General features: G+C 38.8%; 1 protein-coding gene across 2 annotated transcripts in view; it reads right to left on the reverse strand.

The window, feature by feature from the left end:
- The window catches only part of LOC109078453 (glycine receptor subunit alpha-3-like), a 61,240-nt gene that overhangs the window by 14,092 nt on the left and 23,246 nt on the right, over window positions 1-23,902 (reverse strand). For both annotated transcript variants that reach the window (XM_042758472.1, XM_042758465.1), the window contains exons 4-6: window positions 8,804-9,027; window positions 7,767-7,849; window positions 6,032-6,169 (exon numbers count right to left, since the gene is read on the reverse strand). In XM_042758472.1, coding sequence (XP_042614406.1) covers window positions 6,032-6,169; window positions 7,767-7,849; window positions 8,804-9,027 — 445 coding nt within the window. The remainder of the gene's footprint in view (window positions 1-6,031; window positions 6,170-7,766; window positions 7,850-8,803; window positions 9,028-23,902) is intronic.

Raw genomic sequence — 23,902 nt, forward strand, 5'->3', positions numbered from 1 at the left:
CTTGACTGTTTCTATAGCAAGCAGGAGTTCTAACAGCAGCAGCAGTAACGCAATGATTTTACCAAATATCAATTGTCTCTTTTACTCAGAAGGCGGGGCTTTCTTTCAATAGAGCAGCCATATTGAGCGTTGCTTTTTTCCCACATTCAAAACTATATGAGTGACATGTCTGTGGGCAATTAAGCAATTTATGGCTGCGTTCCAGTTCACTTTTAGACACAAACTCTGAAACTTCCCTAAGCACTTACCTGGACATTTACATGGACATACTCTCGACCCCTCAATTTTGACAGAGGGAGCGAGTCTGCTTCATATGCACACTTCAGGCCGCTCTATAGACCACAATGCAGCACGACTATGACGTCATCGCAGATCGTGTTTAATTTATCCCCACTCAAAACAACTCTATAATACTTTTGGCATACACTTTTACACATACTGGGCCCTGTCATACACCCGGCGCAATGCAACGCAAGGTGCACCGCAAGTGTGTTTGCTAGTTTCAGTCTGGCGCCCTTCGCATTTTCCCGTGCAGCGCCATGTCGTTTAATTAGCAAATGCATTTGTGCCCATTTGTGTGCCCATGGGCGTGCTGGTCTAAAAAAGAGGTGTGTTCAGGCGCATTTCTGGCGCATTGCTATTTTAAGGAGATGAAAATAGACTGCGCCATAGACCAACTCAAACCTGGTCTAAAGTCTGGCGCAATGTTTTTTCTTTGTTATTTAAAGAGCGTGTTAATATAGGCGGGTCCACAACGCGCGTACATGCTGCTTATTAAACACAGGGACGCACAGCGATGCAATGCAATTTTTTGTAGGCTAATTAAATATAAAAATGCCTACATGTCATAATGGATAGTCATCACATGTATCAGAATTAGGCTATCTATTTGCTTGCACTCGAGCAGCTCCGTTTCATCTCGGAGACGCATTCTGTCTTTGCGCTTGCCAAATTCCGCCGTGTAAATAGCCAATCCGTCATGGCACGAGCGCAACTGGCTCTTAAAGGGAATGGAAGAAGAGACTCTGATTGGTTTATTGCACGTTACGCCCAAAAAACACCCATTTCTCATTAAGAGAATAGGGACAACCCGTTTAGACCATGCGCCTGGGCGTGCCAACCGTTTTTCCGTCGTTAAAATAGCAAAACACGATTTGGACACGCCCTGAGTGCACCTGCTCCGTACGCTTTACACTTTGCATTTAGATCGTTAAAATAGGGCCCACTATGTTTTGGGAAACAGTTATTCTAATCTCACATACTATTTAGGATGGATTGTATGAATATTGGGACACAGGGAATGTGCTGTTGAAAGTAAAAATAACGTTCTCGTTTACAAACCTGTTTCAGTCTCTTTCAATATAAAAGTCTTTACTGCTGACTCACTCACAAAGACAGTCTCTTGTTGCCATCTAATGCCGAAGCAATGCAATTAATCACCATCTCAAACATGCACACCGTTTCTCAATACTATTATTAAATACTACTATTATTTATATAAAATATTTTTTTTATTTATTAAAATATTTAATAAACAATAACAACAGCCATCAAAAAAAAGTTGCTATAGGCAATTCAATCAAAAGTAAAAAGGCAGCGTTTTGATACAGCATTGATTTTATAATATAACCTTATAAGATTTTGCCCTCAGCCAAAACTATTTGCTTTGGAACAAATAATAGATTAATAAGACCAAAGACTGCCCATTAGATTTACCCAAAACAAATTATATCTCATGTTTAACCACTATAGAGACTTTAGAGTCAGCTGCAAATTCCAGAAGAACTGCTCTCAGCGGGTTCATGAGTGCTGAACAGCCGCTGGGGCCATGGAGCTCACATCTCCGAAAACATCAAAGCACATTTTCAAATAAACATTATCTTCATTAACAAACTGCATATCTGCAGTCTAAACAAGTACATTCTTGCATTAAAAAAATCTTAAAACTACATTCCATGACACAAAAACAGAAATACTGCAAGCGGAGTGATACAAACGGTGAAACATGTAAACGTGAATTTCTGTCATTGAATGTTGTTGCTTGTTGATTTACATATATCCTAATGTCATGAAGCTGACTAACATATATTAGGTTTTGCTGAATTGTGTGAATGATTTAAAATACTGTTAGAAATGTCAGTTAGATATGTTGCAGTCATATGCCATAATTTTCCATTAAATGTGTGTGCAAGAACCAACATTATAGCTGTCAATGAGTTCATAATTTTCAGCTACAATTATATTTGCCAGGTGCATTTAACGAAAGCGACTTGCGTGACATTCAAGGCATTCATTCATTTATTCTTTTTGTTTTTAATATTTATAATAGTATGGGGTGAGAAGGTTTTTTATTTATTTATTCGATCAGAAATACAGGAAAAAATATTTATATAACTAAATATATTCCACAATATATTTCACATGATCCTTCAGAAAACATTCTAATATGTTGATTTGCTGATCAAGTGACATTTCTTATTATCAATGTATTATAAAAATGCTCCTCAAAATTTTTTTGTAAAAACCTACACCCACAGAAAAATAAAAAATTTTGGAGCTCTTGCAGAGATTAATTTTTTAGTGCACGGCTTAATTAACATACATAGGAAACCCAAAGGAATACTTCATCTTTTCACTGAATGGCTTGTTCTGCAGTAGCTCAGGCATGAAAATCCACTGTGACATCACTAAAGCTGTGCCATGTGGTTATTTCACATCCCTCATGACTCAACCGACGGAAGATGCGGGAGCTCTAAGCAAATGTATGAGTGTGCAGAACTACATGACAGAGCAGGAAGTCTTGTGTGGAAGAGAAGGAAATGTCTGAGCAATCATGCAGAAGGCCCTGTGTCCATCCTGTCACACTAGAGAGGGGAGATCGCATTTAAATAAGTGTTAATGAACTGACGGTGCAAGTAAAACATCATTGTGGTGTTTAAAGGATGATGTGATTTCTAGCATCTATTGTGCCCCTGTACCCTTTGATATAAAAACCCCAAGGTCATCGGGGACTGATTGTATGAGTAATAAAATCAGGAAAAGGCCTATAGGTAAATTTAATTTATACAATAACTCCAAAGGGAAAGCATGCTTGCAGTAAAAATGTTTCCTTGCATAAGTCTCACACCTCCTATATGAGGCAAATGGTTTCTCTTTTTTCCTTTTGAAAAGAAGAGGCTTATTTAATATACAGTATATGGATGCATATAAAATATATTATTGCTCCCTGTTGAATACATACAGGAAGTATTTTATCCATAAAATAAATAAATCTGAATTAATATAAAGCTACAGATATTAGCTGGGAGCTTTGCAATTCTCTTACCTTTTGTTTGGACACTCAACTCTCAAATCAATATCAATAGGCCTTTGTGCATCAATATTTATTCAATTACTAAGTGAGAAATTTGAAGGGAGTCAAGGGAATGATGTGACTGACATGTAGAAGCATATATAGGAGCACAGAAGCGTACAGTGTCCTGAACACAACTGCCAAGAGATTTCCTTTCGATAAAGAGACCTTTGAATCTTAAGCGTTTTCTCCCATCCCATTCTCTATTTCTTTCATTCTTTTTCCCCTGCAGTTTTCCATTTCTCCTGACTCTCAAGTCTTTTACGGCTGGTCTCTCTCTCTCATTTTGTCCTTATATACTGTGAACAATTGTTTGAGGCAACTAGACCTTGACCACCCAGCACCTGTCATTCATCCTGTCAGAAAGTCCCTCTGAGGCAAAACACACAGGGAGACAAAAGCAAACACCTCTTCAGCCGGGATTGTGTGGCCTATGTCTTGTGATATGTGCACTACTATGACTGATAATATCAGGTTCCAAACGTAAGAAGAATGAAAAAATGAAAGGCAAAGCAAGAGTATACTGACTGATTAATTCAATTACATCTGACAAGGTTAATGAGAACTTGGTCTCTTAAGGACTCATTTGCGATGATAATGTGTACAGTAAATATTGATATTGTTCTTGACCGAAGGCATGGAGAAAGCTCATCCTGATTTTGTTTGCTTTTAAAAATCGTTCCATCTTTCTCAGTAAGTCTAATGATAGTGTTTTAAGCAGTTTTGCTGCATGATATCATGCTGGTTTTGAAGATAAGATGCAAAGTTAAGGAAGAGCTGTTCTAAATTTCATTTTTGTGTTTGCTTAAAGGCTATTAATTGAGACACATAGAGATGCGATAACAAGCTTTTCCAATTATCATCTGATAAAAGCTGTTCCTTAACTTTGCATCTCATTAAAGCAAAACTGCTTGAACATTATCCTGGATTTATTTTCTCTCTCTTCTCTCTCGCAGTAGTCTTCTGTTCCTGTAAATTAGTGATTCTTAACTGTTGGTCATAAAAAAATGGGCCAAATGTCTGGGCTGTTAGTGTTGAGGGCAGTAGAGAAGAGCAATGATAAATGCAAATAATGAAATGCTATAATGCTGTATAATCATGCTTGCTTAGTACAGCACAATAAGAGGAGAAAACACTATTCATATACTGTAATCTATCAAAGACTATACATCCAGTTGAACTCAACCGTATTTCATTTTAGAGGAAATTCCTCTGTCACATGGCTACACGGACAGGTTGCGTGACATCCTTGAAAACCACGAATGAGACTATGCAGTGTTTTTGTGCTGTGAATGAATGGCTTTTGAAAGCATGAAACAATCAAAATTCAGTTTACATGTAGAGTAGTGGTTCTCAGTTCCAGTCCTGGAGACTCACCACTCTTCACATGTTGTATGCCTTCCTTTTTTAATGCACCTGATTTAGATCACCAGTTCATTAGGAGAGAGTTTCTTGAACTGAACCAATGCCACATTTACACTGCATGGATCAATTGAACCAATTCAGATTTTTTTTCCTCCCATGTGGCACATATCGGATATGGCATATGAACGTGTAAGCAGGAAAAAAGCACATGGATTCCAGTATTCTTAGATCGTTTTCAGGCTTCATTCATATGTGGAAATAAATCTGATATGAATCGGATATGTGCATTTGTGCCTTCCGTGTAAGCAGACAGATTGGATATTCCCCTGTTAATGCAAGTTGGATGTCATATGTTTTTTAAACATTTAGCGGCACAGATATACCTATTACAAATAAAACATCTCTAGTTGACTAGCAGAGTATTAATTTGGTTTGTTTGTGTTAAATAAGAGGCGATCCAGCACTGAAATGTGCTTTTAAAGTCATGCTGAGTGCTCGTTGCCACTGTTATCAGTGACGGCGGCTCGTGCACAGATGAGCACTTCAATCTATTGCTAACTGTTGTGAAGGCTCTCTATTAAAAATGCACACAAACTTGTCCCTGCTCTTGTATTATGGTTTTAATGAGCAAAAAAAATAATAATAATAATTATACGAGGGGGAAAAGAACTCAGACCCACTAAATTAGCACAAGTTCTACAGCTAGACTATAAGTACCCGTGGATGTGTACAGCGGATCTGTGTATATAATTACTGTTGTGAAGAATCGGTACTAATTAATGATTCTGATGTAAGGATGAAACTAGCACATTAAAAATGTTTCAATGAGTTCTGTCAATAAGTTGAACTCTTTGCTTTCATGTTCTGGACTCATCTGCTTTTCTGTACAAAGTATGCTTTGTTAATAGTGTGTGAAGAGTTTGGGCTTTTAATATCACTGTCTAATGCATTGAACCATTTCAAGTTAGGCCTGTATAGTGTAAATGCAGATATCGGATACGGGTCCCTTTTAAAAGAAGGTGTAAGCAGGCCATCCAAAAAAAAAACAAAAAAACATTTAGTAAAAAAATCCAATTTGGGCATCCAGATCAGCAGTGTAAATGCAGCCTAAGCGTGTCACATAAGAGAGACCACTGGGACCCTAGGGCCAAAGCTGAGAGCCACTGGATTACAGTATATTGTAGTAAATCTAGTAAGAAAAAAAGTTATTTTTTTTATTCAGTCTGGATCATGTAAATACTGCATGTTGCTAATCATTTGGAGTTTCTATCAGTTTATTAAAAATGTTGTTATATAGCATGTTTTGAAAATTACCTGTGTTATAGTGCTTAGTGCAGTTTCTTAAATCAGAATCATCCTTGAGTATGAACTGTGGAAGCGTCAAACCTTCGGCCACCTGTACAGGTCCCTTCTCTTGCCACTCAAAGATCAGGTCGTTCATTGTGTAGCCAACTAGTAGAAAGACAAAGAGAATTGTTTTAGATTTTACATGCTGTTTTCAGTATTGCTGTTTCATAATGCAGAAGTTAATGTTGTAAAATGAGCCTTTTCCATATTCTGAAAATATTCCAACATTTTGCACTTTCATTGAAGGAATCTTTTACCCACAGATTCTGTCATTAATTACTCACATTCAGTGTTATTCCAAACTTGTATGCACTGTATATTTAATCTTCATGAATATCCATTTTGTGTTTTGTAAACAGCATAGGTATGAATAAATAATGACAAAATGTTTGGGTGAACTTTTCCTTTAGCGGCCTTATGTCTCACATGGGACAAAGAGGATTAAGTACATATTCCTTTCTTTAATTTAAGATCTAAGGTCTGTTTTAAGATCAAACTGCAGATTTCAGTAGAATGATGGTATTTGAGGCTAAATGAGAGGGCTGTTCCAGAATGCTGGAAAATTACAAAACCATTTACTACATTTCAGATAGATATTAGCAGTAGCTTCAGAAGCATCTAATGAACAGTAATTTCAGCTTCAGCTTGACAGTTTAGACTCTAAGGCACTGGTGTGATTTTTTTTTAAAATACACATATATGTAAAAAAGAAACATGATTGTTTTTTTTTGTTTTTTTCTCCATTGTTGACTTAGATATTAAAGTAAACTAAAGCCATACAGCCATAAAGCATGCTAACTGCAGTGCATAATAAAAAGGCACACAGCTTCAACATGAAAACAAATCATATCACAAAGCATTAAGCAGTTCACCAGCACAAAATCCTCAGGGCTGCAACTGCATTGGAAAATGTGTAGTGTGATGTTGAAGTGGCAGATATAATTATCTCTGTTTCTTCATATAGCTCTGGTGTCACTTCCTTCTCTTGATGGTATCACTTTACCAGAGGGAAGGTGAGTATGCTCATTATTCTATTCTATTCTATTCTATTCTATTCTATTCTATTCTATTCTATTCTATTCTACTGAATGAGCTATTTCCAACAGAGACAATATCCTCAGTTTAACATTGCTGTCTGTCATCCAGAGCCTCTCAGTGAGCAACTCTAGTAACAACATGCACATGGCCACTCTAAAATATGTGGATATGAAGGCAGATTCCCCAGCACACGGGGCGTTTCTTTAAAAGCCTCAACCCCAGCTTAGAGCAATAGTCACAAGGGAGATCAAGTGAGCTGTGGTATGTTTTCAAGTTGACAGAATAATATGCCAAACACTTTGACCACTAGCTTCACTAGTCTTTAACCAGGCACTTGGCACTTAATCTGTAAAGAGAACTTCTTGCCTATATGTCCTTAAGTTACTGTCTAGGATGGTATATAATTTCTCCATGATGATTTTAAGGATGTCTTCAGGGTACTGCCCATCCATAATGATATAATTTGGTTGACCCTGCCAAGTGAATGCCAATGCCAAACATGCTTCACATCAAATCTGCTATTTACCTCATCCTGCCTACCGGCTGAAGTTACATTATGAAATGAGAAATAGTGTCTGTCTGCTTTCCACACAAATCTGAACAGGGGGTGGGGGGAGTTACGCAAGAAGCTCTTGATGAGAAGAGGTCAAACAAGATTACTCACAACTCTCCAGCTGCATTATGCACGTCTGCACATCCATGGGGAAATTCTTCAGATCCATCGGACATGAGAGTGTCAGAGTCAGTCTAAAAATTGAGTGGAAAAAAAAGCATAGATTTGAAAAATTATACACACACGTCTTGTTTTTAATATTTGCTTTTCCAAGTATAAAACATGGTAATTTTTATTTATACAAAAAGTGTAAATGGAATTCCATCTACATTCTCTGAATGAGTAATGTGTAAATCCACAACTCAGACAAAGAGGGGATTTAAAGTGAAGGGATTTGAGCATCTGAAGCTGCATGAGTGGTGGGATTTCTGAACGGGATCACTAAAGCAAAGACAAGTCTGACAGCTGCAGATTGGCCATGTTTTAATTACACTCCTTCTCCCTCTGGGCACCACGTGGATTTCAGTTAGAGTGAATCCTCTGTCGTCTCACATCTGCACAGCTTTCCGTCATATCTCCTCAAAAGCCTGACATCATTTACCTCTCACTATTAACTCCAGCACTTCTCTCCTACCCTCATGCTGTTTCCTATAGATTCACTGCATTGATTGATGTTGAATGACATTGTGTTTGTCCTTGCATTTGTTCTGGGGTTAGTTACATTTTAGAGTTCGAAGAAATGACTCAAATGACTCAAGTCTGCATCAGCTGAGGCATTTGATTACTGGGATGGTGGATTGTTATTGACATATTCCTGTTGTGGAATGTAATCACATGTCTCTGTCTCTAGAAATGACCTCTGCTTTGTCTTAAATGGTTATTTACATCATGTATATAATATGTTTTACATGTAAAATATCTATAAACAAAATATGTTAACATGCTGGAATTAAAAATGGTCATCAAACAGCATTCTTTTACATTTCAGTAAAACAAGGGCATTTTATTGATTGATTGATTGATTGATTGATTAATTGAGTGCTAGGCATTATCTCATTCTGAAACTCTCAGCTGCTGCTTACTGTAGTCACACTACAAAATGTTTTCTGTGACCTATAACTATTTTGATCGGTGCTGAAGAATCTCACCTGATTGAATAGAGGACATTTCCATTTTTGAATATTCTCAAGAGTTTGTTGTCAGTGGTAACCTCATGGAAGTGCGCTCCCTTCTCATTGGCGAAGAACAGATCAGGCTTCCAAATGGAGTCTAACATTGAGGGATCCAGGTCCAGGGAGTCATCTGGGTACTCGCTGTAAGCTAAACGAGGGTCATTCCACTTCTGCCGGAGAAATATGTTCACTCTGTAATCCTAAGAATAAATACTTAACATCAGTCAAGGCAAATAGCACAGGAGATGTACAACAGTCCTCTCTGTCAGTTTTAAATCAGACATAATGGGTATTTTCATGTACAAGAATACACAGCTGCCGCAAGTGAAATAGAAAGGAGCATCATTATTTAAATTTATGGTATAGTAAAATGCTGTTTGAGATTTTCACATATTCAATACACTGCTGTTTACATTTGTAGTGTTTCACAGCTGTAAATACATTAAATCAGTGGTTATCAACCGGTATGTTGCTAAGTAATGTTTGTTCTGATAGGTTTGCAATCAAGAGAAAAAAAAATCTTAAATGCAAATAATAAAATTAAGTAAATCATGCAATAAGCACAGCAAAATAAAAAAAAAAGGCTTTTTAACAATGTAGGATAAAATGTGGCCTTTTTTTTAATTTGCTGACATTCAATTCACTTGATAAAAGCTGGTCAAATTAGGCAGATGTTGCGTGATATAACCTCTTCTGAAAACCATGAGCAAAATACCTCAAGGATAAAGCAAATGTCGCAGATTTCATTAAATAGGGGTGACAAGTTTAAGAACCACTACTTTAAATAAATAATGAAACTGATATTACAATAAGGTGTGTAATATCATCAGTATGAGGTTGTGATGGGCCATGGAGTTTAGCCAACTGTTACTTGTTTTTTTTTTTAGCAAAGATTATGTTTCCAAAATGAATCCTATCATTGGGCATTTAGAGACTCAATCCTCAATGTTTGTATATATATATATATATATATATATATATATATATATATATATATATATATATATATATATATATGTGTGTACAGTATATAATTTTTTTTTTTATGTGCATTTTTTCATTAAATATGGGTGACAAGTTTAAGAACCACTCCTTTAAATAAATAATGAAACTGATATTACAATAAGGTGTGTAATATCATCAGTATGCGGTTGTGATGGGCCATGGAGTTTAGCCAACTGTTACTTGTTTTTGTTTTTTTAGCAAAGATTATGTTTCCAAAACGAATCCTATCATTGGGCATGTAGAGACTCAATCCTCAATGAGATCTTTTCTTGCCTGTTGTACACTTATATATATATATATATTTATTTTATTTTATTTTATTTTATTTTATTTTATTTTATTTTTTATTTTGTAATCATATTCATTTTTTTTTTGATGTGCATTTTTTTTGTCATTTTTTAATACTGTATGTCTATAGTTTTAAGTTTTAGTTTAGTTTTAGTACTTCAGCTTAAGCTGAATGAATATGAGAAATATTGCCCTGTAACTAGATCAAATTCAGTGTGTCATTTTTATTTTATCCTTTTATTTTTACATTTTTTTGTCAGTTTTAGTTAATGATAATAACCCAGTTGAAAATATATAACTTAGCTAGAATTTATTATATGTGCATGACTGAGGAAGAAAGTCTTTTTTTCTCTGTCAATCTGACATAGACATTACAGGCATGCTCTTACATTTGCCTTGAGACACATTCAAAAAAAATAAAAAAAAAAAAAAAAAAACCTCTTAAATATAATTTACAGCTCTTAGTCCATATTAAATTAAAGTTCTGGGGATAAAATATAATACAATTTTAAATGCCATATTTTTTTTCAGGATATTTGCCTTGAAGCCTGGCAGAATTGAATAAGTAATGAAGACAGCCTCAACAATAAGCTTGGAGACAGATTTACGATAATCTGAAACTAATAAAAGCTGCTATAAATATTAAAAATGCATCCAAGGAGAGATTGGAAATTATGCTTTTTGACAACAATAGTTCTTTTGTTCAGAATTTTGTGTAGTCAGACTGAATTTGCCTGAAAGCAACTAAGACGAGCAACCACTAATAATGAATGGAAGGTGACAGCACGTGGGTGATATAATTTGGAGAACAGGGTGGTTTTCATATCTTATCTGTGTCTTTCTAAAATACTCGAAGAACTTCATTAGAAGGTCTGTGTGTCAGAGTACATGAGTGGTGGAATATTTGAATTAAGTTCTACTATTGTAGTTTCACACATGGGAAACTAGTGTAACATGGTTAGTGACTATTGGCAAACCTCAACTGTGTCAGATCCCCCACTTGTCAACAGCCAAACAACATCTCAATGCTGAGGGCATGGCGATAACACAATGACCGCAGATCTTTAAAATATCTTAAATTCAGATTCAGTAGGTCTTAAATATTTTTGGTCACATTACCGCAGAAAAAATTCTACAATCTGATGGACCCAGTGACTGTTTACAATCATTGGACAGACTTAAGATCCCAACCCCCCCACCACTGTAGTTACTGCAGAGAGAATTGCAGTAGCAGAATCCTGTTGAACACCAGTTTAGTTGAGCAGGATCTTAGCTGCTTTAAATGTTAATGCAAATTTACTGAAAAGTGGCTTAAGAATTTTACTTGCCTGACTAGACAAATAGCCTGATTAAAACTTAAGTGACAAAAAATAACTAGTGACGCATCGAAATGCAAGAATGATTGTTCTGATTTTATTACATTCAGCTTATACAGTGATTGATAATGGATAGTGTATTTACTTTCTAGTTTCAATGTCGCACTGAGGTTTGTGTTGCCTGTCTCTGTGAGAGTCTTTCATGGAGAAATCAAATCAAATAGCATAACGGCACACATAAAGAAACTCACAGAACAAACATACTGAGGTAAAAATTGTAAATGTTTAGTTTATTTATAACATAATGTAGTTAAGTAACATACCGTGACAAGGAGGCTATTTTGCTGAATATTTTCATGATTGCAAATGTTACGTTGATTTTAGTTCAATAAACAAGTAAAGTATTGACTGTTTTGTTCTATTTCACCAAAGAAAATAGTTCCAAACAAAGATCAGAACAGAAGTATTGCACATTCTCCAAGCAACACAAGGCATTTTTGTTAAGGAATGATTCTGCGTTTTGAAGGAATTGGTTGAATGAATGAACCACCTACTGGTGGTTTAGTCTCATGTTTAAAAGTATGCATTTTCTCCCAACATTTCTTATTTGTATATTCAAAATTTTATCAAAACATTAATCTCATATTATTTAATGAAGTTGTGATTTTGCAGTGTAAATTATTTAATTTAATTTGGTAACAGCCCTATAGTGTATATTGAATTTCTTGATCAACTGTAAGAATTTGACATGAAAGATGATGCAAACATTTAATATCTTAAAAAATACTAGCCTTTATTAAAGAAAATAACTTCCTGGGGTAAATATTAAAAACATGCAGATTTAAGTATGTAATAGCTGATATAACACTGATGAAAATATTGCTTCAGAATAAATTGTTTACACTACCAAAAATCTCGGTGATGCTATGTGTGTATACTTAGTATGGGATATTGTCTGCTGAAATAAAAAGTTCACTGTATATCGTAATAATAAATAGCATTTTTGACAGCGATATTTAAAATTTTTTTTATATTAAACACATTAAATAGGACACGTATGTCTGCAAGATGTCTGTTAAAGATCGCTTCATCTGGAAAGCATCTGCTGTGTACAACACATCTAATAATGTTTTTAAGATGTCAGTTTTACATACATTCTAAATCATAAATATCGTAGACATTTTCTAAACGTCTATTTGACATCTGATAGAAAACATCTCAAACACTCTAAAAAAAAAATCATCTTTAAGATATAAATGCAGATATCAAATAGACGTCTTCATGATGAATGTGTACTATCAGGGATGTAATATAATGTGTATTTCCGTCACAGGTTTGGTCTTAAATTTCACATAAGGTGCTATTAAAAAGGTCTTTAAAATCTTAATTTAAGTTTTTCATAACTGTAGACCCCCTGGATAAGCAGAAACAAAAAAAGACGTCAAAGCATCTGTGTTCTGCTTCACTTCCTAAAACATCTAACCGTGGTGGTTTGTTGACAGGAACATAGCTGACGCTCACAGAGTACAATTCTGAACTGGCCAACATCTCAGCTGATGATGCATGGCTTGCTTTCATTATAGATGTCACACCACTGCTTTGTCAATCTCTTGGTTGCTTTGTCATCAGCTTAGCGGTTAATTCTGTCCTCTTCACATTTATTTGCGGTCGGTGCAGAGGAGCTTGACAGAACCCATGCATTGCATCTGCGATTGCTCAACCAACTGCAGGCCTTCAGTGGTTCCATGGCAATCTCCACACTTCTGCTGTGTGATTGCCTACTCAAGCGGGACTCACTGGCATTGAGGGGAAATCTGCGTCCGTGCCAACAAGCTAGTGATTAATCACATCTCCATATGTCTGTGGCTTCTGTAACAGTTAGATAGCCTTGTCAATGCATTCACTGCTTTGGTAGTGAATATTGAAACACTTAACCTGCATGTTGTCAGCATAACCATTGGCAAATTTAAGCCTGCATGTTGTCAACTTATGCCAAAATGAGCAATGGTGAAAAAAATTTGTGCCATTTACAAGTAAAAATCAAGTTTCAGTCCAGACATGCAAAACCACTCTTCAATGTAGAGATGGAATTAAAAACTTATTTTGTTTTCTTGTTTATTAAATGGCAAATTACACCATTATAACTCCACTTTATGAAGCTGACGATAATCTTGAGATTATCATTTTTATCAGATGGTGTACAGAGCTGGGCTGCTCAGATCTTAATATGTCAGATTTCCAGCACATGGACAGACAGATATGCAAGGATTCTCAAAGACCAAAGAATAATTATCCTGTATTTAGATGTTCAACAACAACTTCTTAAAAATGTTGTTTTGAAACCGTAACTACTTGAGGTCAGACATTCACAACCTTATAATCTGACAATAGTGGATTAGTGGATTGAAGCAGTGGAATTAGGAAGATAATACATGAGAAAATTACTCATATTCAAATATTTCCTTTTCCTTTCATTTTAGAGAACAGTTTACAGAAATTGGCAAATGAAGAAATATAAATGGTGTCACATTGTCATTATGAATATCAGCTTTCTGGGAACTGAGGATTGTCCAGAAAAATGTTCTGGTTATGCAGTGTCCTTTGTTCCTGGATGATATGCTTATCCCATGGCCCTAATGCTGAGGAAAGGCGATCTCCAAGGGCCAGATGGAAAGGGCAAGGAATCTAGGAAGGGTTACTATAATCCATATGTGACATATGGGTAAGCATATCTAGAGAGAATTCCTTTACATGGCTTTTTACTCTCTACTTCACCCTTAAACCTAGACTGGGACAACAAATCTAAGGGATATTGTTCATTACTGCACATTGAAATGTTTTGTGTTAAAATGTGTACCGTTTACCAGTAAGTTGAAAACATATCCAGATGTTCAGACAATTCTTTGAAATATCCCTTTTTGATAGACTTTAACAATGTGTTTTTAAGATGACATGATGTTAACAACAGTGGAGTTAATTTGTGAAACATTAATTCTTTTGAGCAGTAACTCAAACTCAAAAAAGAAAACAAAAGAGTCTTTAGAAAACTATTTTAAATCTTGATGCAATTTTTGTTGTATATATGTTGGTTTCATACATTTAAGAAAAAAAATGGTTATATTAATATCAATTTGTATAACCATCAGTTAAAAAGTAAAATATGTTCTTATGCATACAGTGTGCAGATCTTTATCATTATCATTTTCTTTATAATTTAAAAAAAAAAAAAATATGTAATAAAATATGTATTCTTTTTTAAATTAAATAATTACGTCTATATTAAAAATCTATTTTGTTTAATAATATGTATTATTATAAGTATTATAATAATCTGACCTAAACTTTTCATGTCATTAAATGATCATCTGATATTTTTACTTGTTGACCTTTATATACAGCCATAAACCCAATCTGGATGGGATTTGTTTTACAAGGGTAGATGGAATCATGTAATTTTACCACAGCACATCTGTAATATTAATAGCCTATTCACATGGGATAAAAAATCTCAGTAAAACTACCAGAAGTGGGGGAGGAAACTTGATTTATGCACCGCCATCACTTCCCTGTTATTACACGTGTTCCACATCGCTTCCTGTGTGTAATATATATATATATATATATATATATATATATATATATATATATATATATATATATATATATATATATATATATATATATATATATAACGCAGCGCCATGCTCGAATTTCCCACGAAAACCTAGCCGTACAATTTAAATTAGAAAACTTTATAACAAGCTTACCATTGTCAGGGTTCCCACACCTTGATTAACTTCAAATTCAAGGACCTTTCAAGGACTTTCCAGGTCCAATACCCTCAAATTCAAGGACTTGACGTGGGGACATATTTGAAGTGAGAGTGAGGGTACATTGTGTTATCTTGTAAGATACATAGTTACAGTTTTCATGTCTCAACATAACTAGCTTTTTTGCATTTATTTTTGGCCATCACAGAGATCTGATATTCTATTTGTTGTATTTCTGTTTTGCATTAAACTGAAAAATATTCGGTACATCCTATTCTGTATTCTAAAATGATCTGATATTAACTTTTGCATGGATTTTATTGTAAAGAGCTTAGGCTCATGTAACAAGAAGTTTTAAGATATATGAATATGCTTTTAAGTTTTTCTTACCGAAATGGGTTTACATTATCTTAACAAGCAAAGAAATTCAACATTAATTTCACGGTGTGTCTGTGAAACATTGAGGTACCATTGTAATAGTTTTGTGCGTGCATGAAAGTCATGTAGGGTGAACATATTTTAGTTTTCCAAAAAAGAGGACAGTGGGTGCGGGGCAGGGGGCTGGGGTGTGGTTGGTTGGTGGTGAAAGAAGTGCTCAAAGTAGTGCAATGACCATATCCCAAATATCAAAACTGAAAATGTCATTGCCATACCTAAAATACATATTTTACAGTTACTGTTGTGCATATTGATCATTAACACAGCTAAAAAGTTTCCTACCAGTGGCTCTCCTTCACACAGCTTAACATCTAGCACAATTTTATCATAGGCAAAATGCAAAATGTTTCAATACAAGCATTTCAGTCAAATGTAATTTAAGCAACATTTGAAACCTTTAACCCACAGGGGAAAATTAACCCATAAACAGTTTAAAAGTAGCCATAGGAAAAAAAATGCAGACTTGGCAACCCAGCATTCAACACAAGCTGAAGGAGTCAGATTTGACTGATCACAGGTTGAGGAGAGAGAGATGGCTGATAGACCAACCTGGAGGATTTGTTGCTCAACAGATCCTGAGCTTATTGACAAATATCTGATCTTACTTTACACAGAGCATGCATGATCGCGTAAATAGAAGTGAAAGTGAACAGCGAACGCTCATTCAAAAGAGATTCAGATACTCTGCGTATTGATAGATGCTCCCTGATCCGCGGAAATTATGCAATATTAGGATGTTTGCAGGAGCGGGCAGAATTGGACACAAAAATCACGGGAGTGGGCAATAATGGTCAAAAATACAATGGTAGCGGGATTAAGAAAACAGTCCCTTGCAGCACTCTAATACAAAAATGCACACAATCACTGGCGACTGTAGAGATTAAAAGCAGAATCCCCGACATTTTGGCCGATTCAGAAATCCCGGCCAGAGGCATTTTATTAGGTCCAAAAAGGGGACATGTCCACGAAAAAGAGGAAATATGGTCACTCATCCCGCCTCTAAATCTGTGTTAGTGAGCACTTCTTCTTTGCCGAGATAATCCATCCACCTCACACAGGTGTGGCATATCAAGATGCTGATTAGACAGCATGATTATTGCACAGGTGTGCCTTAGGCTGGCCACAATGGTCAGAAATACAGTGGTAGCGGGATTAAGAAAACAGTCCCTTGCAGCGCTCTAATACAAAAATGCACACAATCATTGGCAAATGTAGAGATTAAAAGCAGAATCCCTGACATTTTGGCCGATTCAGAAATCCCGGCCGGAGGCATTTTATTAGGTCCAAAAAGGGGACATGTCCACAAAAAAAGAGGAAATATGGTCACTCTAATGTCATGGCAATGTACAACACAAAGTACCTCACATGGGAAACACTTAACGTAATGCGTAAATGCATGTAACTAATGTAAATCAAGCAAGCTAGTACACAGGCCATGAAGTGTTGCTGAAATAACACTAGCGGACCAGAGAGAATAATAGATGTTTTTTTCCAGAAAACTTCTTGCGCAAAATAAATTAAAGCACTTTTAAAGACCTGTGTCAATGTATGTTTTTTTTCAACAACCTTCCAGGGCCTCAAAATTTTTTTTTCAGATTCACAAACTTTCAAGGATTTCAAGGACCTGTGGGAATGTCTCGATTACGTATGGTAACCCTTGTTCCCTGAAGGAGGGAACGGAGATGTCACGTCGGTGACCGACGAATTGGGATATCGCTTCGATAGACCAATCTACTTTGAATGTAAACTAAACGAGCCAATGCACATTGGCATGCAATTATTGCATCCAGCTGCCACTGAGTATAATAATGGCAGGTGCGATGCATACCAGGTTTTCGCTGAGGAGCAAAGCCGGTAACCCACCATCCGCAACTCTCTATGCCCTCCTGGGACCCAGAGGTAGAGAAAACAGCTCTCTCGTCTCGTCGATTTCCAGATTCTCCAATCGGCCATCCTCCAGGGGAGGGAGAGGTGCCTTCACCATCCCCTTGAAAGCAGCTACCTCTCTCTGGGTCACCCGTCCCAGGGCATCTTGCTCTTCTGCTCACCGCCAGGTTTGACGGGGGCCAGGATGGGTGGGGCGGCCTGCCTACGCCCAGCTCTACAGTGCCACTTGCTGCAGGCTACTGCAGATGCGGCGCTGGAGTGGGGCAGACGCAGGAGGCTGCCCTCGGCGACGAGCCGTCTGGGGTGGACGGGTGGAGGCAGCATCGGCCCACCGGGCAGAAGGTTGGACTGCTGGGCCAGACTGAGGCGAAGAGACCGGTCTGGGACACAGGAGCATTAAGGAACCAATCTTTGTCGGCGTCCCTTATTTCAACCAGAGATGGCGCTCCTGGACCACAAGCGTAGACATCGCACGACCCAGAGAACCCAGAGTGGTGAACTTCGTCGCTCAGAGCGCGAGGTCAGTGGCGGTTTGGAGTTCTTTCTGAACTTCTGGATCGTGACCACCCTCGTGCAGGTCCTTCAGTGCCTTGGCCTGGTGCACCTGCAGTAATGCCATAGCGTGTAAGGCAGAAGCAGCTTCCCCGCAAGCCATATAGGCACTGCAGTTTAGACCAGATGAATGCCTACAGGCCCGGGAAGGAAGCACCAGGTCTCCCCGCCAGCAGGAGGCAGACTTAGGACACAATTGTGTCGCTACCGCCCGCTCCTCTGGGGGAATCACCGAATACCCCTTCACTGCACCACCGTCTAGGGTGTTGAGGGAGGAGGAGCCCACCCGCCGGTTTCTGGTAGTAAGAGGTGCCGTCCACGACCTGGTGAGCTCGTCATGCAATTCCGGGAAGAAAGGCACCGGGGCGGGGTGCTGAGAACCAACATGGGCCACCTCAAGAGACCAATCATCCCGCCTCGAGGGCTCGGGACGCGGTGGAGATTTCCACTTGAGCCCTACCCTCTTGGCGGTCCGGGAAAGCATAGCTGTCATCTCCAGATCTGATTCAGGCTTTGCCACCATCTCGGAGGGCGGCAGCGTGGCCAAATCTTCATCAGACAGCTCTCCCTCCGATGCTGAGATCGACATCTGGTTGGGGGGAGGCCCACTGGATACCGCTGGTATGCTCTTTGAAGATGGTCCAGCGTGTTCCGTGGGTTGCTCCACTGGATCGGAGGTGCAAGAGGAGTGATGATTTCTAGAGGGTTGGTTCCCTGCGGGGTTTGCCACCACTGTAATCCTCAAACCACCCGTGCTACTGCTGGAAGTGGTCCGGTGCTGGGAGCTCTTTGTCACCATGTAACGCTAGCGACAGATGCATCCCTCACTGGTTGGGGTGCGGTCATGAGTGGCCACCCTGCCCGCGGTCTGTGGAGCGGTCACCATCTGACATAGCATATCAATTGTCTAGAGATGCTAGCTGTGTATCGAGCACTGAAATATTTCCTCCCAGACCTGAGAGGTCTTCATGTGTTGGTGCGCACCGACAACACATCTGTGGTCTCATATATCAATCACCAGGGAGGTCTGCGTTCGCACCCCTTGTACAAGCTGGCACACCAGATCCTTCTGTGGTCCATTGCAGTGTATATTCCTGGGAGCAGACATACTGTCGAGACAGTGGCAGAGGCCCGGGGAATGGAGGCTTCACCCCGAGGTGGTGAAGCAGATATGGAGAGTGTTTGGCAATGCCCAGGTGGACCTCTTTGTGACTCAAGAGACATCACAATGTCCCCTCTGGTTCTCTCTAGTTCAACCAGCTCCTCTGGGACTGGATGCTATGGTACAGACCTGGCCGAGGCTTCGTCTGTACGCCTTTCCCCCATTGCTCTGCTCCCGGGAGTTCTGGCAAGAGTACGCCGGGACGGGGTCCGTCTTCTATTAGTAGCCCCGTTCTGGCCGGGCCGAGTATGGTTCGCAGATCTGATCTCTCCCCTCGATGGCTCTCCATGGGAGATTCCAATCAGGACAGATCTACTCTCTAATTCACCCACGCCCGGAGCTATGGAAACTGTGGGTGTGGCCCCTGAGGTGGCACAGCTCATAGCATCCGGTCTTTCAACCAAGGTTGTTGAGACCATCCTCCAATCCAGAGCTTCCTCAATGAGGAAACTGTACGCCCTGAGGTGGAAACTCTTCACCTCATGGTGCAGAGATCACCAGCTTGACCCAGCTAACTGCCCAGTTGGTACAGTTTTGGAGTTTCTCCAAGCCAGTCTCTCTGCGGGGTTAACTCACTCCACCTTAAAGGTTTACATGGAGGCCATTGCTGCTTACCACGTCCCTTTCAATGATCAATCAGTGGGTAGACACCCCCTAGTTACACGTTTCCTCCGCGGTGCGCTGAGGCTGAGTCCTCCAGTACGGTCCTGTGTTCTCCCCTGGGATTTGGTTGTGGTTCTAGAGGCTCTTTGTAAAGCTCCATTCGAGCCAATACAAGATATCTCAGATAGACATCTGACTCTTAAGACTGCCTTGCTACTGGCTATCACCTCTCTCAAGAGAGTTGGAGATCTTCAGGCCCTCTCGGTGGCCCCTACCTACTTAGACTTTGCCCCTGGAATGGCCAAAGCATTTTTATACCCTCGAGCGGGTTATGTTCCCAAAGTTCCCTCTGTCACGCCACAACCCATAGTACTGCAGGCCTTCTGCCCTCCTCCCTTTCGGGAGCCAGACCAGGAAAAGCTAAATTGTATGTGTCCGGGTTCGAGCTCTGGACACATACGTCCACAGAGCTTCCCTGTGGAGAAAATCAGACCAATTGCTTGTATGCTATGGTCCCCCTAAAAGAGGCTTTCCTGCATCTAAGCAGATCCTCAGTCGTTGGATAGTCGAGGTTATCAATGTATCCTATGAGTCCTCTGGTCTTCCCCCTCCTTTGGGAGTCAAGGCTCACTCTACTTGGGGTATGGCGGCCTCTAAGGCCTTCTCAGTAGGTGTGTCCCTCTTGGACATCTGCAACGCTGCGGGATGGTCCACGCCCTCTACTTTCATCAGATTTTACGATCTAAATATGCGAGCCACTCCTGGCTCTTCTGTTCTCTCGCCTCAGCTGTGCACTTCGGATACACACTAGGCAGGGATTTGGAAGTCTGGCAGCGTGGGCACATCGTTCCCCAAAGCGTTCGACGCAGCTCGAGTTCCTGAAGAGGGACATCTCAAGGTTACACATGTAATCCTAGTTCCTTGATGGAACGAGACGCTGGTGTAACCACCATTTGCCTCACACAGTGCAACACATCTCCTTCGCATAGAGTTGATCAGGTTGTTGATTGTGACCTGTGGATTGTTAGTCCATTCCTCTTCAATGGCTGTGCGAAGTTGCTGGATATTGGCGGGAACTTGAACCCGCTGTCGTATACGCCAATCCAGAGCATCCCAAACATGCTCAATGGGTGACATGTGCTGGTGAGTATGCTGGCCATGCAAGAACTGGCATGTTTTCAGCTTCCAGGAATTGTGTACAGATCCTTGGAACATGGGGCTGTGCATTATCATGCTGCAACATGAGGTGATGGTCGTGGATTAATGGCACAACAATGGGCCTCAGGATCTTGTCACGGTATCTCTGTGCATTCAAAATGCCATCAATAAAATGCATCTGTGTTCGTTGTGCCAGTTGCACGCTCCCTCATTTGCATCATCTGTGGCATTGTGCTGTGTAATAAAACTGCACATTTTAGAGTGGCCTTTTATTGTGGCCAGCCTAAGGCACACCTGTGCAATAATCATGCTGTCTAATCAGCATTTTGATATGCCACACCTGTGAGGTGGATGGATTATCTCATCAAAGGAGAAATGCTCACTAACACAGATTTAGACAGATTTGTGAACAATATTTGAGAGAAATAGGCCTTTTGTGTACATAGAAAAAGTCTCAGATCTTTGAGTTCAGCTCATGAAAAATGGGGGCAAAAATAAAAATGTTGCATTCATAATTTTGTTCAGTGTATATTTATGAATACCTTAAAGGCACAATATGTAAGATTTTTTTAATTAAAATATCCAAAAACCACTAGAACAGTGTTATATATTTTACTGACTTGTGTACTTACATTATCCCACATTTCGAACAATGTTTAAATCCAGTGAAATAAGCAATTTTAACTAGTGAGATGGACCATGTCCGTAGTGTCGTTGTGTTGCCTGCCAATGATGTCATAACCCCTCGATTTCCGGTCTTGTTTTGTAGAAAACATGGAAACACCAAAGACGCTTTAATATGTTGTGTGTTTTAAAAGACCGGTGATGACCGCACAGAGTAGCATTATTACAGAACTTTCAAACGTATCTAGTATGATAAAATAGCGCTGCTTTTTTTTTCCCCACACACGCACGACCGGAAGGAGCGGAAGTGGTCGACTGTGGTATAATAAAAGCTCCGCTGATTTCGAGCCATGTGTCACGCTCGTTAAGCGGTCTCATTTCGCTTCGACGCTTTCAGCCTCACCCTGCTTCATTCTACTACGTTAATAAATCATTAGCTCAACCATGAACATGATTTCTGCCCGAGTCCTGTCGGATTGCATCGGCTGTGGGGATGAAGACGACAACTCCCATGATTCCACACTCAGTCACAGCGTCATCAAACTGCACTACCTGGTCTATGTTTATGTTGAATAAACCTCTAGCGGCGAAAAAAAAAAACATTGTGCCTTTAATGAACCTGGACAAAAAACAAAATAGTGTCATGCCAATTAGGCTTATTACGTGGAAAAATTATTTCTCAAAGCCAAGCTTTACCCTGGATCACAAAAAAACATTTTGTTAATATGAGTAAATGACAAGAGACCGGTATCCTGCTTGAAGGAAGGAATATTTATGAAGAGAAGTCCACTCAGAGTGAGGAAAAAGCGTTGGTAAAATCACAGTCTCTTCAGACTTAATTACTTCAGAGTGAATGTGCCATCTCACAGCACATTACTTATTCAGAGCAAGCTGAGGGATGAAGGCGACAAGGCACTCTCAGTGTGTGTGTGATGAGCCATTTGTGTTCACAGAAAGTAATGTTGGGAACACTTGTGTAGATAAGCTAAAATCACATCTCCTTGTTCCTGTGTGTAGATCTGGGTTGTAATGGGGTGTAATCCCAAATATGTGTTTGTTTGGCTGTCTGCAGAGTGAGGTGTGACCATATATCAAAAAGGGGAAAAAAAAATCAATAAATAAAAAAGAATATGCAACATGCACAGGGTTCCATTGCTAAACACTCCCGGAGCCTGTTTCTATTCAACCACGGTGGCATACAATGGACAAACAAGATCCCTGTAGGGATGAAGTGCATCAGTAAGAACAATTACTGCTTTCTGCCTCTCAGTTGCTGATTTCCTCGAGGTTTAGGATATGGCTACCTGGAATACAATCAACTCAGACCCCAGTACATCCGAGGCTTGGGTGCTTTCTTCTCCATTAACTCTTGTCTGAACCGTTCCTCCCTTTTCTTTTCCTGATATAATTCATCCCAAGGGTTGTTGCTAACCCACACTGGTGTGTCTAGCTCTACTTGTAAACCAACAATATTCAATACGTTTTAAACCTTTTGCAATTTATACATACAAATCATTGAATACACCACTGAACATGTTTTAAATTTCTCTGTCTATCTATCTATCCATCTATCTATCTATCTATCTATCTAGAAATTCTTGAAAAGAAATCCAATAAGCAAATATAAATTTAATATATCCTAAAAACTGCTATATATACATATAGTAATATCTGAACCTTTATCTGCCAAAGGCAAGGTTAGTTCAGGTTGTAAAATGCCATAATTCCATGATATCTGAAGGGAAAAAAATAACTTTTTTTTATTTTTTCATTCATTCATTCATTCATTCATTCATTCATTCATTCATCTTTATTTTGTAATGTTTCCTGACATACACTTATAATGTGTTGTAATGTATCAGAATCTGTCATAATTTAGAAATTATTGTGTACAGCATCACTGATAATGCTGTACACACTTCCATGCTACAACGAGGAATAGTTTGAAGTTGACTGTTTAGTCATTGGCTTAATGTACTGACGCAAAAACACAGTAAATGAATATTATCCTTTGAAGATAATTTTACTTTTAGTCCAGTGATCCTGTTGTGTTTCTTCCACATTTTCTTAATGTGCCAGTGGGCAGACCAAAAAGACATTGATCTGTGTCTGTGCATGCAGTCTTGTGCTGTTGTATTCATCTCTATTACATAATTAAAACCTGGAAGTAGAAAACAAGCACTTTTGGCAGTGTTTATTGTGTTTTATACCATAATGACCTCTTATATGTCAACAGATCAAGGAAAATTTGATTTCTTATGCCATGACCCCA

This window comes from Cyprinus carpio, chromosome A1, assembly GCF_018340385.1.
Source record: "Cyprinus carpio isolate SPL01 chromosome A1, ASM1834038v1, whole genome shotgun sequence".
Lineage (NCBI taxonomy): Eukaryota > Metazoa > Chordata > Actinopteri > Cypriniformes > Cyprinidae > Cyprinus > Cyprinus carpio.